This window comes from Herpailurus yagouaroundi, unplaced genomic scaffold (genome assembly GCF_014898765.1).
Source record: "Herpailurus yagouaroundi ecotype Mexico unplaced genomic scaffold, PumYag 163, whole genome shotgun sequence".
In the NCBI taxonomy this organism is placed as follows: domain Eukaryota; kingdom Metazoa; phylum Chordata; class Mammalia; order Carnivora; family Felidae; genus Herpailurus; species Herpailurus yagouaroundi.
This window is the reverse complement of record NW_024412404.1, coordinates 55,767,856-55,791,401: the sequence shown is the minus strand read 5'-3', so window position 1 is coordinate 55,791,401 and position 23,546 is coordinate 55,767,856. Positions and strand designations below refer to the sequence as shown.

Genomic DNA, 23,546 nt, shown 5'->3' with positions numbered 1-23,546 from the left:
CCTTCATATCAACTGTTCCCAGCTCCAGGTTAACTCTCGCTTATGCATCAGGTCTGACTTGGACATCAATCACTCCCTCCAGGAAGCCCTCTAGGATACACAGTACTGAATTAGGTGCCCCTGCTACGTGCTCCCATAGCACTCATACTGTATCTAGCCTGGCCACACCACAGTGGGATAGCCTGTTTGCTGGCCCTGAGCCCCCCCCAGACCGCATGCCTTGAGAGCAAGAAGTGTGTGTGTTGTGCATCAAGGAAAGCCTCAGGACACAACGCAGTGCATGGCACAGTAGGCACCCTAACATCTGCATGCTGGAGGAACGTTTCCAACACACCCGGCCCCAAATCATCAAAGAATGTATCTGAGGCTTTCAATGTTCCCTGGGCCAGAATGATGGTTATCTGCAAACTTGGTTAAAAGGGTTTCACAAAAGCCTAAATGAACAAAACTGTTTAAAAAAGCCTACCAGATGGCTCGGTATAGCCACAGGCATACACGAAACAAAATGAAAGAACAAAACACACAAAGGACCCAGGTGGAGGCTTAGCCACTAACAGATGACAGAGTAGAAACTCGAGGGCACCTTTTCAAAGGAGAAGACACAAGTGCCAGCTCTAGGAAATGGGGGATGGAGAAGGGCGAGGGCAGGGAGGGCAGGGGGTGAGCCAGGCACGGAGGCAAGGAGCTGAACGCCTTAACTTTCAAACAGGCCTTGCAATAACTTCCCAGCACATCTGCATTGACAAAAGGGTTTTATCTTTTGTTTCGAGTGGGGAGCATTACAGAAAGAGGGCACAATTCTTCATCTGCCTAAATTTCGTTGGATATCAAAATATTTTCATTTTATTTCTGCATCATAAATCTGTAATTTTAACAACTTTGATCATTAACTGCTATAGTAATACAAAAAATGGAGATAAAGACGTTCATGTTCGTTTTCATAAAGTGCAGATTTAATCTTCAATTGTTTGCCTTAGTAAACATCATCTCATTCCAGATCCTCCCTGCCCCCACCCAAGGAGGGAGGGGAAAAGGCTATTTTTTATTTTTACTTAACAAATGTCTAACACAAAGAATAAATGAAAGATCTAATAAAGACGAGATTTTTTTGCAACTGTTTTTCTGGGTAAGATTTCTAAGGACAACAGTAGTGAGTGTAAAATAATTTTTCATAATTAATATGAACACATATAATAACAAATACATAATTTAGACCTCTATGCTTATTTTGCAACTTTTAGGCCTCCAATTATGAAAAAGATACATAAGCTGAACAAGAATACTTTCCAGTGTGGCCAAATTACTTTCACTGAAGTATGAAGACACTCTCCGGTCTTAGCCTTTGTAATTATGTAAAGTTGCTATTTTCTTCATACCGACATTTATATCCAAAATGGGCTTCTTTTTGCTCTATCATATAAGGACTGGCATCTTTTTCAAAAGAATATTGCTGGCAACAGGATTAATTAAAGAGTACTAATGGCTTAAGTTTGCCAAGTGTTTACTTCTGTGACAATATAAATATGGATTATTAAAGTTGTCTACTCAAGTATAAAATCTATGCAAAATCCTCATAATATAGGCAAAAATGTTTAAAGGCCAAGAAAAAGAATTCTTTTCTTTTACAAGAAAGTGCAACTGCAGGATCTTTTTTGAATGATCTTCTGGACAGTTCTGCAGAAAACTTAGTAGTTTGGCTCAGAAAGTAGAGTTCCTCATGAGGAATAAAAGTTCTTCCTAGAAGAATACAAAGCAAAATTTCAGGCAGCTTTCTGAAAGTAAGCCATTCGTTTGTGGCTACGCAATGGGACAAGTGGAACTGATAATAATGAAGGCTTTCGGGTTTGCTGTGATTTGCACTAAAACTTGGCAGAGCTTTTTTTCTCTTACGCCGGGACACCACGTCGTTGCTCACGTCATAGGTGGTAGTTACAGCACTTGGTCTGACCCTGACCGCAGGCATGAATCTGACCAGGAGGACATCGGAAATGTTTTCATATGTGTTTTAGGGCTTTTTCAGGTCAAATCTCAACACTTTCACATAAATCATTAAAAATAGAACATTTTCTGTGCTATTTTCAGTATTTTACACAGTGGATAACCATGGTGAGAGAACTTTCTATCATTCATCAGGGATATGCTGTCACACAGTCAGATTTTCAGCATTTGCTCAGCTGCTGCTAGATGGTAAAGGAAGTTTTCTGTTGCTGGTGGAAATCGTCTTTGCTTTAGTGCCTCAAAATTGAGAACTAGCTTTTCTCCATCACCAGAAACTTCTGAAAATGGTTCCAGGTGGGTGAAGATTTCTCTAGTTTTTAGAGAAATATCCTTTAATGGAACAAGAAGATATGCCATAAGTTAGCATCAAAAAATACGAATTTTTGCTGCATTTGGAGAGATTCTTCCTATTTTTTAAGTTTATCAAATTATTTATGCATTACAAAAAATGAAACTTAAAACAGAAAAACCAACACCATGTTTTTGCCATTTTAGCCATTTTTAAGTGACAACAAGTACATTCAGTGTTTTATGACTACTACCCATTTCCAGAACTTTTTCATCATCCCAAACTGAAATCTTGTACCCATTAAACAATAACTCCCCATCCCTGTCTCCAATGCCTGGTAACCACCATTCTACCTTTTGCTTCTGTGAATTTGCCTGGTTCTGGGTACCTCATATAAGTGAAATCACACAACATTTGTCCTTTTGTGTCTGGCTTATTTCACTTAGCATAATGTTTTCAAGGTTAATACATGTCGTAGCACATGTTAAACTTCATTGCCTTTTAAGGCTCAATGATATTCCACCATACGCATGTACCACGTTTTGTTTATCCATTCATCCACTGATGGACATTTGGGTTATTTTTACCTTTTGGCTATTATTTATAGAGCTGCTGTGAACCTGAGTGCACAATTACTTATCTGTGTCTGCTTTCAATTCTTTCTGAAATATACCCAGTAGAATTGCTGGGTCTATGGTATTCCTATGTTGAATTTTTAAGGAACCTTGGTATTGTTTTTAGAACAAATCTCCCCACCCCCCAAAATCCTCTTCTACCTGGAATAAGTAACCCAGCACCTGCCACATGGGCTGTATTCCTCTTTCCCGACAGTCCTTTGCATGGCTGATGACTCACGAGAGCTCACATTAAAGTCATGTCTTTTTCTTGGTTTGCTGATATCATTAATTCAAATATTTTCAAACCCATACAATATAATATGCCAGGCAATTTCATCATACATTATACTGAGTCACGTGCGTATCACTTGTAGTCCACGAAAAACGCAGTAACACAAAACTCCTATTTACACAGATAACCAACGTTGTAAAGAGCCAGCATTTTTACTTGAGCGTTGATGGAGGGATGGATGGGCAGTGATGATCCACACAGTAGGAAAGGAAGAGTCTCAGCTCTCAGGACAAGCCCCCCCCACTCTTCCTGGCCTGAGCCAATGGGCCACCAGCGCTGAACAGAAAGCACGGTGCTGCTGGGGGGTTCCTGTCACACCTGTGGCTCCTCTCAACCTTTAGCTCACGTGTCACCTCCTCGGAGAGCTGTCTAATCTCTTCTCTAGTATTCTTCACCTTGACCCTTTGTTTCTATCACAGCATTCATTTCTCATGGCTCACAATGATCTGGCATTTACTTGTTTTTAAGTTTATTTATGTATTTTGAGAGAGAGAGAGAGAGAGAGAGAGAAAGAGAGAGAGAGACAGAGAGAGCGAGCATGATCTGGGGAGGGGCAGAGAGAAGAGAGAGAATCCCAAGCAGGCTCTGTGCCACCAGCACAGAGTCCGACGTGGGGCTTGAACTCACAAACACGGGACCATGACCTGAACTGAAATCAAGAGTCAGACATTTAACCAACCGAGCCACCCAGGTGCCCTTACATTATTTCCTATTCATCTACTCCAATAAATACAACCCTACTGCCCCATGCCTGACATATAGTCAGTGCTCAATAAACATTTTCTGGATAAATGAATGAATAAATGGAAAAAAGAACCGGGTCCAGCCAGATGAGTAGGGCCTGCCTATCAGAGCCCCCCCACCCCCACCCCTGATGAGGTGGCACAGGTACAGACAGTGGGAGACAATCCTTCCAGGCCTCTGGCCCCCACGGGATGACACAAGGGTCTAGATGAGCCAGGGCCCGGAGGCCAGGATGGAAGTGTATCCCGGGAGAAGAGTAAGGAGCTGGGAACAGGCGCAATGCAAACCGGCAGCAGACAGGAAAGGAGCTGGCAGGCTGTGGTGCACAGGAGGGCTGTCATCACCACAGGGACAGGCTTGAGTAAACTCTCCAGCCATCCCGATCCAGAAAGGGGAGAGGGGAGGATCCACATGGAAGCTCTGGCCAGCTTGACAGGGAGACCCCACAGCGGGGCTAGCCCTGCAGGGTGTGAGCCCAGAGTCTGCTACCTTTGGCAGGGATCTGACTACATGCTTGCTTACTGCTGTTCTGGACACAGTACATCGAAGCTAGACTGAGTCGCTCTCTCTAGTCCTCAGCAGCAACTATCTCTTGAAAGTTGTCCCTCCGTGAAAATTCTGCTGGAGCACAGAATGCGTTCGCTCAGGAAAGCATTCCAGACCAGCTGGGGGTCACACCTGTCACCAGCCCCCTGCATGTATCTGTCCCCAGAGCCTGATAACTATTTGGCTACGGTGGGCCTCCGCCCGCTCCTCTAACCAGGGCCACCCTGCAGACCCTCGTGCCAGCATCTGCCTACGGCTTCTCACGGCTCCCCGCACCCCAGGCAGCTCTGCCACACGCTGCCCGGCACCACCACTACACAACTCTCAGTAAGGCAGGGGACTGAGGAGTTACCTGTATGACTTGGCCGTCTGACTTCTCCGGATCTTCTGCCGATTGAACAATCAGCTGACCAATTTCTTTGTGCAGTTTGCCCATTGTCATGGCCTCTGGTGAGATCAAGCAGAAGTTATGTAGATAGTTAGAAGTTTACATAATAAAAACCAGGCTGCCTATTTGAAAATGTAAACCATCATACGGAGGAAATTTTCAAAACAACCAACAACCGCCCACATTTCCATCTTCATCCTGAACGCAAATATGATATCACTCCAAGGGACGTGCCAGGAGGCATGGCATAATCACGATTTATACTTCGTTCAAAATAAAAACACGCCAATACCAGGTTTCTCCTTCACACCTACCTGATGAGAAATTTTGTTTTTCTTCCTAGACAAGACCTAATGAAAACTACTGACTACAAGTAAGTTGTGATTTTAAGCCAAGAGCCTGACCTCCCTACGCAGGTCTTTACGGTTAAGAATTCAAGTGTAACTCGCGGGCCTGGGTGGCTCAGTTGGTTAAAAGTCCCACTTCGGCTCAGGTCATGATCTCACATTCATGAGTTCGAGCCCCGCGTCGGGCTCTGTGCTGACCGCTCAGAACCTAGAGCCTGTTTCGGATTCTGTGTCTCCCTCTCTCTCTGCCCCTTCCCCACTCATGCTCTGTCTCTCTCTCAAAAAGAAATAAACATTTAAAAAAAAAATTCAAGTGGAACCTTCTGGTGGGGATCCTATAGCAGCAGAGCATCCTATCAGTTCTGCAGAAGCCAGCTGAACATTCCAGTGTGTGAAGACCCTCAGAATGTGCAAAGGAAACAACCTAAGTCACACGATTTACATACACTGCTCCTTTTCTGCAGCAAAAAGATGAACAGAAATTTCTGTTTGTTCCTCCAAGGGACAAACTCCATTTGAATGGTGTTGATTTGAGATGAGCTCATCTTATATACTCGGAGCAACAGAAGGCGACAGGAGATGGCCACCCTTTCTGGTCCTAATGCTCCAGCAATATAAGTGGCCCTGGCCACAGCTAGTATCCTATCACTCTGGCTTTACAAAGGGCAATACTCACCTCCATTCCCTTTTGCTTACTGACACATCATTCAAAAAGATTTTCCATACAGGATTCATGTTCAGTCCTTGTGCAATAATAAATTTCTACGCCCTTTTTCATTCTCTGTCCTTTAAGAGGTGGAGCCTACTTCCTCTCTCTTACGTGGGGACTGGACTTAATGGCTTCCTTCTAACAAATAGAATATGGAAGAATTGGCATATGACTTCTGAGACTAGGTCAGAAAAGGCACTGTGGTCTTTCTGTCTCTTGGATCACTCACTCTTGGGGAAGCCAGCTGTCATGTCATGAGAATACTCAAGCTGCCCTACAGAGAGGCCAGGTGGTGAGGCCTCCTGCTAAAAGTTAGCTTAGAAGCTGAGACTTTGGATGCCTGAAGCCTTGGGAATATCTTTGTTTTTTAATGTGTATTTATTTTTGAGAGAAAGACAGAGTATGAGCAGGAGAGGGGCGGAGAGAGAGAGGAAGATACAGAATCCGAAGCAGGCTCCAGGCTCTGAACTGTTAGCACAGAGCCCAACATGAGGCTCGAACCTACGAACCATGAGATTATGACCTGAGCCGAAGTCAGACCCTTAACCAACTGAGCCTCCCAGGTGCCCCTGCCTTGGCAGTATCTTGATCGAAACCTCATGAGAGACCCTGAGTCGGAACCTCTCAGCTAAGTCAGTCCTAAAACTGTGAGATAATAAATATTTGCTGTTTTAATTTTTTTTTTTTAAGGTTTATTTATTTTTGAGACAGAGAGAGACAGAGCATGAACAGGGGAGGGGCAGAGAGAGAGGGAGACACAGAATCCGAAACAGGCTCCAGGCTCTGAGCTGTCAGCACAGAGCCCAACACGGGGCTCGAACTCACAGACCATGAGATCATGACCTGAGCCGAAATCGGACGCTTAACCGAACGAGCCACCCAGGTGCCCCAATATTTGCTGTTTTAAACTACTAGGTTTAAAAGTGATTTGTTATGCAGCAATAGGTAACTCATACAGCTTGTTTAAACAGAAAAGTTGAGAAACGAGATAGAGACACTATCCTATTGGGCACCTGGGTGGCTCAGTCGGTTGTGTCCACTCTTGATCTCAGTTCAGGTCATATCTCAAAGGTTCAGATGATGGAGCCCCACGTCCGGCTCTGTGCTGACTGCACGGAGACTGCTTGGGATTCTTTCTCCCTCTCTCTGCCGCTCCCCCACTCACGCTTACTTTCTCATAGTAAATAAATAAACATTACAAAAAAAAGACACTATCTTATTAACATATACTGTACAGCATAAGCACCCAGAATGTACTACTAACATGGCTGGCCTGTAAGAATAAATGCTATGTTCCAGACACAGAAAATCTCTCCAGTTTCAGCACAGTGGGCAAAGCAGGCCCTTGAATACCAGTTTTAGAGCATCAGCCTAAAGATACAACTGCTTCAGGGGCGCCTGGGTGGCTCAGTCAGTTGAGCGTCCGACTTCAGCTCAGCTCATGATCTCACGACTGGTGAGTTCAAGCCCCGCGTCAGGTTCTGTGCTGACAGCTCGGAGCCTGGAGCCTGCTTCATATTCTGGGTCTCCCTCTCTCTCTCTCTCTCTCTCTCTCTGCCCTCTCCTGCTCATGCTGTCTCTCTGTCTCTCAAAAATAAAAAAAAAATAAATAAACATTAAAAAAAAATACAACTGCTTCAGGTGGGCGGGAGGATGGGTGAAACCGATCGAGGAGATTATGCGCACACTTATCTTCATGAGCCCTGAGTAGCATGTGGAAGTGTTGAATCACTGTACTGAACCCCTGAAACATAACCCTGTATGTTAGCTACACTGGAATTAAAATTTTAAGAAATTAATTTTAAAAAGTATAACTGCTTGGCTTACATTTTGTATCAACGACGCAAGAGAGAACTAACCTTTCGCAAGTGGGGCAATGGTAATCTCACGATCTGCCAGATTCACAAACACGTCATAGAGGTCTGACCTGTTGCTCACCTCCAAGTCCACAAACCCAGCGATGTAACCTGCATGACAAAGATGACCCACATTACCGGAATGGGAACAAATCCTGTTGTGAACGGGTCAAAAGAGAATGGACTCTAAACGTTCACCAGCTGCTTTTCTTCACTGCTTTATTCAGGGGACATCAGCTGTACCCTCTGGCATTTCTTCAGACTACATTATTGACAGTTGCCTGAAGAAACCCTTCCAACTCAAAACGTCCCCAAAACTACATTGTAGTGTCAAAGAAGAAGGCATTTACTTTTCAGTTACTGCTATTCAGGTCAAGAATGACAGCCGAGGTAGAGGTAGCAAGGATTCTCTTGACCAATGCTCCCCCTGTAGGTCTCTGTCTCTAAGCAACCACAGCCACACGCCCGGCTTTCTCAGGGACAGCGTGCTGGGGACGGCATCATCTTTCACCAGTTTCAGATCTGATACAAATAAATGCTAAAGGAATCAGGACAACTCAAGAATTAACAGAAGTTTGGAACTGATGTTAAGAAAATAGCTACCAGACTTTTCACATTTCACAGAGCAATACAATGAAAAACAAATAAAAAAAATTGAGGACCAATTCACTACTGGGACCTCATCGAAATAAAAAGCTTCTGCACAGTGAAGGAAACAATCGGCAAAACTAAAAGGCAACCGACAGAACGGGAGAAGATATTTCAAAAGACATATCAGATAAAGGGTTAGTATCCATAATCTATAAAGAACTTACCGAACTCAGGGCACCTCAGGGGCTCAGTCAGTTAAGCATCAGGCTCAGGTCATGATCTCATGGTTTGTGAGTTCAAGCCCTGTGTCGGGCTCTGTGCTGACAGCTCAGAGCCTGGAGCCTGCTTCGGGTTCTGTGTTTCCCTCGCTCTCTGCCCCTCCCCCGCTCACACTCTGTCTCTCTCTCGCTCTCTCTCTCAAAAATAAACATTGAAGAACTTATCAAACTCAACACCCAAAGAAACAAATAATCCAGTGAAGAATTGGGCAAAAGACATGAAAAGACACTTCTCTAAAAGAAGACATCCAGATTGCCAACTGACACATGAAAAAATGTTCAACGTTACTCATCATCGGGGAAAAACAAATCAAAACCACAATGAGATACCACCTTACACCTGTCAGAATGGCTAACATTAACAACTCAGGCAACAACAGATGTTGGCGAGGATGCGGAGAAAGAGGATCTCTTTTGCACTGCTGGTGGGAATGCAAACTGGTGCAGCCACTCTGGAAAACAGTATGGAGGTTCCTCAAAAAATTAAAAATAAAACTACCTTATGACTCAGCAACAGCATTACTAGGTATTTATCTAAGGGATACAGGTGTGCTGTTTCGAAGAGACACATGCACCCCCATGTTTATAGCAGCACTATTGACAATAGCCAAAGTATGGAAAGAGCCCAAATGTCCATCGATGGATGAATGGATAAAGAAGTGGTATATATATACACAATGGAGTATTACTTGGCAATCAAAAAGAATGAAACCTTGCCATTTGCAGCTACATGGATGGAACTAGAGGGTATTATGCTAAGCAAAATTAGTCAGAGAAAGACAAATATCATATGACTTCACTCCTATGAGGACTTTAAGAGACAAAACAGATGAACATAAGGGAAGGCAAGCAAAAATAACATAAAAACAGGGAGGAGGACAAAACAGAAGAGACTCTTAAATATGGAGAACAGAGGGTTACTGGAGGGGTTGTGGGAGGGGGGATGGGCTAAATGGGGAAGGGGCATTAAGGAGTCTACTCCTGAAATCATTGTTGCACTCTATGCTAACTAAATCGGATGTAAATTTTAAAAAATAAAAATAAAAAATAAAATAAAATGTGAAAAAAAATAAAATTTTTAAGGAAAAAAAATTGGTCGCATTTACCAAAGAAATAAGGCATCATCAGTAGTCCCTTTGGGAAGGCCAGAAAAAAGTCCTCCCCCAAACCAGGTGAACGCCAAGCCTCTCCTCCTGCGAGACCCCCACTGTCTACCTGGGCACATCCGCAGGGCTTCCAGCTCCTCGGCACTGAGGTGCACATAGGAATGAAGTATGGTCCAGTCCTGTCGATGCCACACCAGGGCAGGCAGAGTCCTGGGGAACGAAGACAAGAACTCGAATGGTTGCTGGCCCGCACCCGCACCCTCCTCCCTCTTCCTCCCGAGGACAGAGCTGGCTGTCAGAGGCAGAGGGGAGAATGAAGACTACACGTGCCCCGACCTCCAGGCTTCAAATTAAAGTAATGCAATGTCTTCAACTCTGCCTTTTTGGGTCAGATTAGCTACAAAAAGCTCAAGGTGAAGTTTCAAAACATCTCCGTGGTGGCAAGGAGTAACACTTCTGAAGTTTTCCTCCAAAAGCCTCACTCCGCAAACCGCTACGGAGGGAGTCTGAGGGTAAAATCCAGAGCGGGGCCCTGCAAGCAACATTTTTTTTGAAGTCTCTCACTTCTATGTTTAAAGTTCCAATCGAACTTGCAAACCACTTTGTGTTTGTTTTTATACAAAGTAAGTTTCCTTGAAAAAACCAGTGAAACAGCTGCCGCAGAGAGAGGTGACGAATTGAACTGAGGTATGGTGACTCCGCTGTTGCCCTGCTATGTTTCCCAAGCTGTGGACATCCCCGTTCCAGAAGCATAGATGTAGAGGGAAAGGGTGACTGGGTGGCAATCGCAATGACAGCAGTCCTCACTTCCAGAGCGCACATGATGAGCAAGGCACACGCCAAGTACTTCACACACGGCATCTCCAGTCCTGACAACAGGCTTACGAAGTGGGCATTGTTATCTTCATTTTACAGATACAGAGACGGAGGCTTAGAAAGTTTAAGTATCCTGGATGCGGTCACAGAGCGAGTAAAGCGCCCTCCAGGATTTTAACCCAAGTTCTTCTGACTACCAAACCTTCTTTTTCCCGTTTTCTAACCAGTCAGCCTCCTGGAGCCTCAATTTTCTCATCCGTAAAAGAAGGCAAAGTTCCTTGCAAAGTTCGTGTCACGAGTAAATTTAACAATTGAGGTGATTTATACAACAGCTGGCATACAGTAAGCACAAAAGCTAGGTTCTCTTGTTTTTAAAAAAGAATCTATGAACAAGTTAGATTTGGTAAAGAAAAAACTTTCAAAACATCTTTATTATAAAAATAAGAGAGGGGCACCTGGGTGGCTCAGTCCGTTAAGCATCAGACTCCGGCTCAGGTCATGATCTCGTGGTCTGTGTGTTCAAGCCCCATGTCGGGTTCCGCGCTGACAGCCCGGAGCCTGCCTCAGATTCTGTATCTCCCTCTCTCTCTGCCCCTCCCCTACTTGTGTTCTGTCTCTCAAAAATAAATAAATGTTTTTTTTTAAAAAAAGAGAAAATCTGTGGTAAAAGTGAAAAAAGAAAAAAGAAATAACTTACTTAAAACAGGGGTCAGGAAACTATGGCCATGGATCAGCTGTCTGTCTTTGCACATAAAGTTTTACTGGAACACAGCCATGCTCATTCATTTACATATGCACGACTGGCAGTTGGGTGGTTGGGACAGAGAACTTATGGCCTCCAAGCCTAAAAAAATTTATGGTCTGGCAAGGAAAAGTTCAAACTCCCTGCTCTAAAATATTCTTATTTCTAAATTTAAAGAAGAATCTGCCCAAATTTGGTGACCTTGAACTACTAAAGCTCACCTGAAACATTAGACCAAGATAGCATTTCACCCACAGCCTACCACATTCTATTTATACCAAATGTGTAACAGAACAGAGCACACAGGAACACAGACTGCCCCAAATCAGCTGCCAACAAAGCCTCTACATTTTAATGACCAGAGACATACCTGGTGAACTCCTGGACAGCTTCTATTTTGGGGTGATAGACGACAATTCTTTTCTTTAGCATCAGTGCTGTGTGTAAGATAACGGTTTCCATTCCAAACTGAGATACAATGTCTTAAAACACAAGAAATTATAATATTACTGCATTAAATAATATGTAAGAAAATAACATTTTTATTGGAAGGAATTCTTTCCAATAAATGCAGAGTTTATTTTCTGTATACAGAATTATTTTCAATACAGAGAATAAAAAAGCACCTTATGCACTGGATGAGCATATAAATCCAGACATCTGCTCCCTAGGATGGGTGCTATGACAGCCTAAACCTGACCCTCCTCCAAGGGACTCTGCACTGGATGCACAGATGAAGCCAGAGCCCAAAGAAAGTGGAATAAATGATATGAAGGGAACCAGTATCTTTCTGTGTCATGAAACAACACCCTTAGGTTTAAAAAAAAAAAAAAAAGTTTACTCTGGAGCACCTGGGTGGCTCAGTGGCTTAAGCAACTGACTCTTGATTTCGGCTCAGTTCATGATCTCACAGTTTGTGGGATCCCACAACCCCACATAGGGCTCTACACTGACAGTACAGAGTCTGCTTGGGATTCTCTCTATCTGCGCCAACCCCACTGGCTCTCTCTCTCTCAAATAAATAAACATTCAAAAATAATAATAGATAAATAAAAGTTCATGGACACCACCCTTCCACCAATACATACGTCATTATGTAAGTCCTTTTGAGACAGCTAAACAAACCTGTCAACAAGGATGCTTAGAAACCATATAGAACAGCAGGTTCAAGAGCTAAGACAGGTGCTGTAGGAGGACAAGAGTGAAGGCCAGCATTTCCCCTTTCCTCCCTTTTAAGGACCCTGAAATCTGTGGCTTAGCCCTGCACTGCTGTTTTGGATTTTCCAGTTGGGAGAGGAAGGCGGAGAGTTAGAAGAGGAACTCTGGGTCAGGGGCCTGAGCTCTCCACATGGAGGAAGTAACTGCTAAAATGTAAGGAAAGAAAAACTATGGAAGTCGGCAGATACTCAAGCTGTGAAATTCAGCTTACCCACAAAAGAACATTTCTGTATTATTAACAGTCAGAATCGTGTGGAAAGGGCCACCACAAAAATCTGCTTTCCTACAACAGAATTCTAATCAAATAAGGCAATGTAGAAGTTGAACTACCCTCCTGTATAGCAAATAAATATTACATAGATGAAAATATACAGAAAGATGGAATATTAGAGTACAATGAGGATTGCCCTTGGCTTGGGGATCTTGTTGTTGGGATGGAACCATCCGGGATGGGTTTTTGTTTTGTGGGGTGTGTGTGCGTGTGTGTGTGTGTTTACCTTTGATGGAGCCTGCAAGATAAGCCTTTCGGGCATCAAAATCCTTGCTAAGGAAAGAGCCATTTTCTTCACTCTGGCATATCCCCTTTGTGAGTACTGCAATATAACTCTCCATCATTTTAACTGGGCTCCCATGTTTCAGGTACATTCTGTAAGAAAAGACAAAAAACAACCATGCTTTTATATAGCATGAACCACACAGAGCAATGCGCCCAAGGCTGGGTATGGGTACTTCCTAAAAAATCTAAGTCAACCTGCTGATAACGTTTCTGCATGCCTGAAACTTTTTATGACATGACTACTTCTATAATTTAATTTGATAATGTACTGAAAAAACAACCATTCAAGAGACCTCCAACAACTCCCTCAAGCTGGCTTTCTCCTTCCATCTCTATAGCCCACTGGAGCAGGAGAGTAAGCTAAGGACTTTCTAAGGACTCATTTCTCTTTTCTTTTTTTCCCTAAGTTTTATTTTTTAAGTTTATTTATTTTGAGAGAGAGAGAGAGCATGTGCACACCCGCACAAGTCAGAGAGGGGCAGAAAGAAGGAGAGACAGAATCCCAAGCAGGCTCCACACCATCAGCACACAGCCTGATGTGGGGCTTGAACTCACGAACCCATGAGATCATGACCTGAGCTGAGATGCTTAACCAACTGCACCACCCAGGCGCCCCTGAGGGCCCACTATTCTTAAAAAAAATATTGCATTTTTATCTGTCTTATATTCACAAATGGTGCTTCTAGCCATAAGGACTCTATTATTGCTGGGATTTCCTTTGACAAGAAAGGAGTTTTACACATTGTTCACAGAGAAAACAGTAATTATAGAACCTATATTTATTATCAGAGTTCCCAGAGGTAACTATATTTAGATAATTAAGAAATCAAACTCCTTTAAGTTTCTGGTGGTAAGTATACACTAGATATATTCATCATCAAGTTCTAGAAAACGCTGACAGGAAACTGCCTACATTTATAGCTCACATGTGAAATCAGTCTCTTCCCCTGAAATCTCTTCCTGTGAGTAACTAAATCTAAATTTTGCATGAGAAGCAGGACTGGGCCTACTTGAGCCTTTTAGTAGCTAAATGGATTAAAAAAACTGGAAAGAAAATAAAATTATTGTTTAAAACAGATCATTTGAGGGATACCTGGGTAGCTCAGTCAGTTAAGCGTCTGACTCTCAGTTTCGGTTCAGATCATGATCTCACGGTTCGTGAGTCTGAGCCCCTCGTTGGGCTCTGTGCTGACAGTGTGGAGCCTGCTTGGGATTCTCTCTCTCCATCTCTCTCTCTTCCCCTAACCCACACATGCTCTATCTCTCTCTCAAAAATAAACATTAAAAAAGATTTAAAAAAATTTTTAAAAATAAAATAGATCACTTCAAACTGTATTTATTGTAGGTTAAGTGAAAAAAGCAAGTGTTGTAACTACTAGCCAGCCAGTGTTTTTAAATTACTTCAATGCACAATTGAGGGAAAGAGGTAGAGAACAATGAATATGGTAAGCTATCCTACATATAAAATAGTCAAACCCATGAACTCATACACATGCTTCTATATGGAGAAAATATCTCCGGTATGATATAAAGAAAACAGCCCCAGGAGTGCCCCGGGGTGGGGGTCGGGAGGCAGATTTGAAGGCTAGGAATAGGGAGAGGAAGGGACCTAGTTTTCACTGTATACCCTTCTGTATTGTCTGTATTTTTTTTCCTGTGTGCTTACGTTACCACCACCAAACAAACAAACAATATACCATTAAAACTGTAAAATAGATGGGCACCTGAGTGGCTCAGTCAGTTAAGTGTCCGACTCTTGATTTCTGCCTAAGTCATGATCTCACTGTTCATGAATTGGAGGCCTGCATCAGGCCCCATTGTCAGTGTGGAGCCTGCTTGGGATTCCCTCTCTCCCTCTCTCTGCCCCTCCCTTGCTCACGTGTGTATGCGTGCACACACACACACTCAGTCTCTCTCTTTCTCAAAATAAATAAACTTAAAAAAAAAAAAAAAACCCTGTGAAATAGAAACAATATACAGTAATGGAAAAGAGAAACACAGGAAGGGTAGTAGGATAAGATCACTTTTTCCATAACAACCCTGGGCCATGAACTACTGACAAAGGAAGGGTCCCCCCAAATCATTCCATAGGAAAACCACAAAGTGCAACCCAGGGGACCTTACTCAGATGGGACAGCCGGAGGCTGTCACACCTGGCCCGGACAACTGGTTCCAAGTGAAACCCTGGTTCTCTACCACGGCCACTAGCTGGAGGCTCCGGAAGATGAAGGGGGTTGTGGCAAATGACCTGGATCCCACACAGGGAACGAACCCCCTCGTGTGGGCTTCCACTGCCACTGTGAGCAGTGTGCTATGGAAGGCACGCCTGCCTGTCCCCTCCCCAGAAACAGAAGGGAGCACCTCCATGGTAAGCAGCAGCATCGAAAGTGTTGGTCTATGTACTTGTGCACACAGACATGTGTTAGTGGGGAGAGGGAGTGTGTGCGTGTGCAAAAGCATATGGGTATGTACACATGCAAGGGTAAGTGCAGTAAGGTGCAGGGGGCAGAAGAGATGGCTGCCAATAGCTCTCAGTCCTCATTTCTCCTAAACTGTGACAGGAGAAGAGTCCAGAACCCAACAATGCCATGGCACTACAGAAGCTGAGGAACCTTCCAGCTTCCTCCCGGGCAGGAAGTGGAATCTAAAGCAATCTTAAATTTTGAGCCCAAGAATATTTCCCAGTGAATTCACTGGGAAACCTAACCCTGACTCAGTCAAATGAGATGGGAGTCCAACGTTTGTTCAAAAGCAGCTTTACAGTGTTTTTAGCTCATGGCTTCTAGATAGCGTCTCTTCTCACAACAATAATCTCCCTTTGTGTCAGTGCCATGGTAGCAGACAACTGTTTATATTCTACAATGAACCATATACCTGGAACTTATCTTAAGAGAGCAAAAAGGTTTTCTTATCATAGCTGGCTGCAAAACAGTAAAACTTCATTCTGTCAAAATACAACCTACCTGAAAGAAACCCTTAAGTAATTAGAAAGTAGTCTTCTGCTACATGGAGATATAGATATATAGATATAGATATAGTTATGGATATAGACATATAGACATAGATAGCCAGAGATAGATAGCATGTGTGTGTACACATAAAAATGGCAAAAAAGCAACCATTCATCAGGCTTATAGCGAGGAACACAAAAACAACTCCCTTTGCCCCCCACCCCATCTAAAACAACTTACTGAGCATAAGCCTGAGGGCTGATGTTGTAATACATAACCTCTAGAATTACAATTCTATCTAGTAACAACAATATTAAAAAAAAAAAAAAATCTAAAACCCTGTCAAAGCCCTGATTGAGGAAAAAACTAATTTCCCCAACATACAAGAAAGGTTTGATTAACTCCACTATATATGCTCACCAAGGCAAGAAAGCAAACTGGTATATTTTACATAAAATTTTTCAACAGCTGGGATGAAACTAAAGAAGTTTACCTGAATCACTATTAACCAATTAATCAGATTCTCAGCTTCCCAGCATTCCAGCTAAGAAGTATTTTCCTTGGGGCGCCTGGGTGGCGCAGTGGGTTAAGCGTCCGACTTCAGCCAGGTCACGATCTCGCGGTCCGTGAGTTCGAGCCCTGCGTCAGGCTCTGAGCTGATGGCTCAGAGCCTGGAGCCTGTTTCCGATTCTGTGTCTCCCTCTCTCTCTGCCCCTCCCCCGTTCATGCTCTGTCTCTCTCTGTCCCAAAAATAAATAAACGTTGAAAAAAAAAAATTAAAAAAAATAAATAAATAAATAAAAAGAAGTATTTTCCTGCGTTTTTGCATAATTCAAAATGCTCATTAACTTTCCCCAAAATGACTCCCCCACACAGACCTTGACACGTATAAACTAGCTTACCACTTCGCCAGCACTTAATTTATCCGTCCTGCTAAGGAAAGTTCTAGATTGGAAGTGAGCAGAAGCTGTCAGGCCAACAGTAGCAAGTGACTCAAATACCCAAGAACTACAATGGTTGTGTAAATTGCTTTTCCTCCTCCCTTCTACCATTTTCCCAAATAAGAGCAGTGTCATAAAAGCAGAAGAGAAAGTTCCTCTTACAGAAGTTTCCAGAGGGCCAGTAAAGATTAAGTTGGGGAAGCAGAGGGCTGAAATTTGCTTCCTCCGTGTAGATATCTGCTATGTAACTACCGAGCAAGATCTTCATTTTTGTAGGATAGCATTTAATACAGTTTTCATACAGACCTACACAATATCCTAGTGAAGGCGGCATATTTCTCTGGATTAAAATCTTTGGCGGTCAGAACAATAGAAAAATGAGTCACCTGTCCAAAAGAAACAAAAAGTATACTTTTTAAAGACACTTTCACAGATTTAAATTTTATTACTACATTCTAGCAAACCTCTTGTACAAGACATAACAGCATTAAAAAGAAAAGATCAAAACGTAACCAAGTTCTCACTTCCTTGTTTATACTTTTATGTTTATATACACACATATAAAAGATATGTACTTATATATACCTATATATTTCATTTCTTAGATAAGAATGTAGTACTTTTAGAGTTAACATCTTTTCAAAAACACAAATATATTTCAAATATCAAAAATGTGAGTTTTCATTTAAAGTATTCTAACCTCATCAAAGCAGAATTAGAAATGTCATATCAGATCTACCAATTTATCAACTCTTAATAATGAAAGAGGATACAAAACAACAAAAATACACACAGTAAGATCACAGTTCCTGAAATAGTCAATGCTCTACAGAATGCCATATAATCTCTGTAGAAAGCACACTGTAACAATAAGCTTCATTTGTCTATACTCCTCTATTATTATAAATATAAATTTCTTCTAATCATATACCTATTATTCCCATTAATGAGATAAAATTCAGGACTTTATAAAAGGCAAAGCATTTAAGAAATACATTTTTAGAAATCATATTCTTAAGTATAAGAACTACCTCTAAATCTTGTCATTTTTCAAATCTGAAAAGCAGATTTGAAATCGATGTTGCTGCTATTGGCATTCTATGGAACAAAACACAGATAAACCTATTCAACACATCAAGACTTTTCAGCAAGAACTTAATGAACATAAACCAAAGATTTTATAACACATTGAAAACTATCTTTTTGCAAATTTAAATTTTCTAATTATGAATCTGTTTTGTTTTAAACCTCTAACAGTTTTATTATTATTATTTTTTTTAATTTATTTTTGGGACACAGAGAGACCGAGCATGAACGGGGGAGGGGCAGAGAGAGAGGGAGACACAGAATCGGAAACAGGCTCCAGGCTCCGAGCCATCAGCCCAGAGCCTGACGCGGGGCTCGAACCCACGGACCGTGAGATCGTGACCTGGCTGAAGTCGGAGGCTTAACCGACTGCGCCACCCAGGCGCCCCAAAACCTCTAACAGTTTTAAACTGTTGCCTTCTTGTTATTTTAAAAGTAACTCCTTAAATTTAAATTGATATCTTGGACATGTTTCATGATTATTGGCTATAAAAGTAGCCCTAGATGGTAAAAGAAGTCCCCACACAGGCACACACCAGGAGCTTCGTCACTTTCCAGTATTTCTTTATTTGAAAAAAAAAAAACAAAACAAAAAACAAACCCTGATGGTTACTTGGAATTAGAAAAGCCCACAGTGACCACATACTGGTTTTCAACATGTCACATTGATACTGTTCATATCAAATGACACACACACAAAAGCCTACTTAATACATGTTTCCTTAACTCTCCTTTCTATTCCTAACATATCCTTACCATCCATAAACAAATGAAAAAAAGTTTTCTTAATTATATCAAGGATAATTTTATCTTTAAAAAATTTTTTGGGGTAAGGGGCATTAAGGAATCTATTCCTGAAATCATTGCTTCACTATATGCTAACTAATTTGGATGCAAATTTAAGAAAATAAAAAATAGGAGCGCCTGGGTGGCTCAGTCAGTTAAGCGTCCGACTTCAGCTCAGGTCACGATCTCACGGTCCGTGAGTTCGAGCCCCGCGTCAGGCTCTGGGCTGATGGCTCAGAGCCTGGAGCCTGCTTCCGATTCTGTGTCTCCCTCTCTCTCTGCCCCTCCCCCGTTCATGCTCTGTCTCTCTCTGTCTGAAAAATGAATAAAACGTTAAAAAAAAATTTTTTTTTAATAAAGTTAAAAAAATTTTTTTTTAATATTTATTTATTTTTGAGCGGGGAGGGGAGGGAGACACAGAAGGAGAGACGGAGACACAGAATCTGAAGCCGGCTCCAGGCTCTGGGCTGTCAGCACAGAGCCCGACACAAGACCCAAAGCCACTGAGGTGTGAGATCATGACCTGAGCCAAAGTCGGACACTCAACCAACTGAGCCACCCAGGCATCCCAAGGATAATTTTATCTTTTAAAATGGTTTTTGGGGCGCCTGGGTGGCTCAGTCAGTTGAGCTTCTGGCTCTTGACTTTGGATCAGATCATGATCTTGTGGTCTGTGGGTTCCATCCCCATGTCAGGCTCTGCACTAACAGTGCAGAGCCTGCTTGGGATTCTCTCTCTCTCCTTCTCTCTACCCCTCCTATGCTCTCTCTCTCTCAAAACAAACTTAAAACAAACAAACAAACAAACAAACAAACTTAGGGGCACCTGGGTGGCTCAATTGGTTAAGTGTCCAACTCTTGATCTTGGCTCAGGTCATGATCTCATGGTTTGAGTTTGAGCCCCGCACTGGGCTCAGCACTGACAGTGTGGAGCCTGCTTGAGGTTCTCTGCCCGTCCCCTGCTCAATCTCTCTCAAAATAAATAAACTTAAGAAAAAAAAAAAACTTAAAATGGTTTTTAATTATGGACAAATGCTTCTTTCCACTTTTAATTGGTCACGACTTTGCATGTCTACATTTCTACTCCATCAGAGTATAACCCAGAAAGGACTTCACTACACCAGACATAGGGTCAGTCAATAGAATGTACACCAACCAATATTCATAGAATGAATAAGAGTGAAATTTGAAAGGGGACATTCCCAGTGAAAAGCATATCTGGTATTTTTCAAAAGCGTATTGTGAGCAATAATGTCTAAAGCTAAGAGTCACTGGAATAATGTTACGTCACTTTAAATATTTTTGGTTGTTAGACCTTCATACAGTCATACCTTTATCAAAACTGAAGAATCTGGAACTTCAACTGTTGTGATATAAAACCATGTTCTTCTGTACTGACCAAAGACGAAGGGATGGAGAAGTTTGTTTTCATCTGTAAGGCAGCATTTTCTCAGCAGTAAATTCCTTAAAGTAGCTGTCGTGGAGGGATAACACCACACCCACAGAACTTCTCCATTTGTGTCCTTTTCTACGGTGGAAAGATGGTCACTGTGAGAATGTCAAACAGCAGCAAGGAAGTGAATTGATTGGTTACTCAGAAGCACTTAGTGGAATCAGTTTTCACATCCCATTCTACAAAGCATCCCGGAGCATGTGTGACCCCAAATTCCCATCCACCTCTGCTGGTCCAATTATGCAGCTCTCCTGATCTCGAGTTTTAGGCCACCTGAGTAAAAACCTTTTACAACAAATCATGAATGAAAACTTAAGGGGCACCTGGGTGGCTCAGTCAGTTAAGCATCCGACATTGGCTCAGGCCGTGGTCTCATGGTTCGTGAGTTCGAGCCCTGCATCGGGCTCTGTGCTGACAGCTCGGAGCCTGGAGCCTGCTTCAGATTCTGTGTCTCCCTCTCTCTCTGCCCCTCCCCTGCTCATGCTCTGTCTCTCTCCCTCTCTCAATAATAAATAAACATTAAAAAATTTTAAGGAAAAGAAAATCTGAGCCTTAAATTTGGCAGAGTTCTTTCCTATCTCCTCCCACACAAATTCATAAACTCAGCGTTACGTTTTGTTTTAATTTTAATTAAAATTAAATTTTAATTTTTAATTTTTTTTAAGTTTATTTATTTTGAGAGAGCAAAGAGAAGACAGAGTGAGAGCAGGGGAGGGGCAGAGAGACAAGGAGAGAGAGGGTCTCAAGCAGGCTCCACGTTGTCAGTGGAGAGCCCAATGTGGGGCTCAATCTCACGAACCTTGAGATTATGACCTGAGTTGGTCACTTAACCAACTGAGCCCCCCAGGTGCCCCCTCAGCATTACATTTTTATCAGTTAGAAAGATCTTTAATAAATACACAGGAAGTGTTTGTCAAAAACAAAACTGGAGATGATGAAAATGGTGAAATTTCTTTTAAATCATGTTATATACTGATTGTATAAATTCTACATTTAACATTGTAATAGTAATAATAATAATGTAATAACAATAGTAATAATAATAATGGTTATCCTGTCACATAATGTAGTTTCCTCATCACAGTAAACACCTCAATAACCTAGCCTAAGCTTTAGAAAAAGAGTTACTGTGCATATAGCAGTATGGATGCAGATTTTTGTTATGGAAAATATCAAGCTCATAAAAAAATGAATTCCCGTCTCCATCATTCAGCTCCAGCAATTATCAACACCTGGTCCCTCCTTGTTTCTAATGGTCCCCCTCCCCCATTATTTTGAAGCAAATTCCTTTTAAATCCGTTTCCATACGAAAAATAAAAATCTGAATTGAAAATATGATTGTAAGTCATCTTCGTCTTTGCCGTTACCAGATAAAGTCAGAATTTAACCTAACCTTATTCACAAGTACCCTCAAGCAGGACTAAGATGCTTGAAGTACTTAGGTTTTGTTTTGAAGCAGTTCTAAAACCACATTAAAAATAAATACAGGGGAAATAAAAAAAGAAACACAGGAAGCCATTCCCAGATAAATGCACTCCTTTGAGACACTGAGAAATAATCAGCACAGTTAGCCAGTTTTGCTAAACGCAAGCAACGTTCTTCCACACTAGAGGAATAGAATGTTATCTCAATGGAGTATTACTTCAAAGGTCAACGGCACGCAGGGAACCGACAGACGTTCATTCAAGCAACCCGCGGCCGCCAATGGGATGAATGGTTCCTTGAAACACCCAACCCTAAGACACTGCACACGGCTCAGGCACACCCAAAGATCCCAACGTACTTCCTCAACCACCAATTCCTCAAATCTAACCGGGATCCCGCCATACATGATTGTGTAGACACGCCGGCTACGTGCCTGAGCTCTATCACATGATACAGGATTCCTCCACTGGTGTGAGTTAGGGCTCTGCGGCTAGACCGCAAGGGTCCCAACCCTGGCTCCGCCGCTTCCTAGTACGCGTCCGTGCGCAAAGCACACCCTGGGCTTCCATCTGCTTCTCCGAAATGTGGTCACCAAACATTACCCACACCCCCTGGAGCCGTGGTAGAAGTTTAACGGGAGATAATCCATGCATAATGCTCAGCACTCGGGGCTGGCACGGTTGGTCACGGTGACTCGAACTGCTCAATCACATTATCGGGGCCAGCCGGGCGCCGGGCAGGCAGTCACGCGTGCCTCCCGCACGCTCCGAGGTCTCCCCGCCGCCTCCCCCCACCCCGCACCGCCCACTACGCGCTCTCGGCCCAGCCCCTGCCCCGCCTGCGCAGCGGCCCCTCGCAGCCGCCGGAGCTCCGTCACCCTCGACGTCCGGGCTTCTGTGCATCATGGGGCGTCCGGCAGGAGGCCCGGGGTCCCTCCGCCCTGCTGCCCCGCCCGGATGGGTCCCACGCGAGGCTACAGGCGGACCCGCCCAGGGCGGCTGGCCGGGTCCCCCGCGCCCCGCAGCCCCCCGCCCCGGCCCAACAGAGAAGGGGCCGCGACCTCCTCACCGCAGGCGGCGCCGGGGACCGCGGGAGCAGAGGCCACCCCGGGCCCAGGCGGAGGCCGAACTGGGGCGCGGGACTGCGGGGCAGGGCGCCTTCGTCCTCACCGATCAGCCCGACTCCGAGCATCAGCTGAGTGTCCGCCGCCTCCGCAGCAGCCATTTTCCGCCGCCGCCGCCGCAGCGCGCCGCTCCCAACAATCCGCTCGCAGGCCCCGCCCCTCCTCCAGGACACGCCCACCATCCGGCCCCACCCTCAATCAAGGCCCCGCCTCTCCCTCTGGCCCCGCTTGGGTCCCATTCTCCCTGACTTCCTGCCCCCCCCACCACCACCTTCAGCCCTCACATCTTTTTTTTTTTTTTAATTTTTTTTTGTTGTTGTTATTTATTTTTGAGAGAGACAGAGAGAGAGACAGAGCACAGGCAGGGGAGGGGCAGGGAGAGAGGGAGACACAGAATCCGAAGCAGGCTCCAGGCTCTGAGCTGTCAGTGCAGAGCCCAACGCGGGGCTTGAACTCACAAACCATGAGACCACGACCTGAACCCAAGTCAGACACTCAACCGCCTGAGCCACCCAGGAGCCCCAGCCCTCAGCTCTTCAAGCTCGGAAAACTCAGCCTGGGCATTTTTCCTCAATTCCTCTAATCCAATCTTCATAAGCCCTCTCTTCAACCCACTCCAATCTTCCCTCCCCTCCTCAGTCTTTTCTCATTCTACCTCTGCCCTCCAGGCCGGCTAAAAAGAGGAGTCA

The 23,546-nt window shown here is 43.6% G+C and overlaps 1 protein-coding gene across 3 annotated transcripts; it reads right to left on the bottom strand.

Annotated features, from left to right (window-relative positions):
* Window positions 1-931: 931 nt before the first annotated feature.
* Window positions 932-23,001, bottom strand: DENND10 (DENN domain containing 10). 3 transcript variants are annotated; one of them, XM_040486596.1, is made up of 10 exons: window positions 22,904-23,001; window positions 20,188-20,384; window positions 17,292-17,371; window positions 13,035-13,183; window positions 11,690-11,801; window positions 9,871-9,971; window positions 7,790-7,897; window positions 4,839-4,933; window positions 3,353-3,472; window positions 932-2,328 (listed from the first exon to the last, which is right to left on the bottom strand). In XM_040486596.1, the coding sequence occupies exons 1-10, from the start codon at window positions 22,956-22,958 to the stop codon at window positions 2,152-2,154; spliced, it is 1,194 nt and encodes a 397-aa protein (XP_040342530.1). In that variant the 5' UTR covers window positions 22,959-23,001; the 3' UTR covers window positions 932-2,151. The 3 variants fall into 3 exon arrangements, with proteins under 3 accessions (XP_040342530.1, XP_040342531.1, XP_040342532.1); XM_040486597.1 differs by lacking the exon at window positions 3,353-3,472; XM_040486598.1 differs by lacking the exon at window positions 17,292-17,371 and having other exon boundaries at window positions 22,803-22,916.
* Window positions 23,002-23,546: the final 545 nt, after the last annotated feature.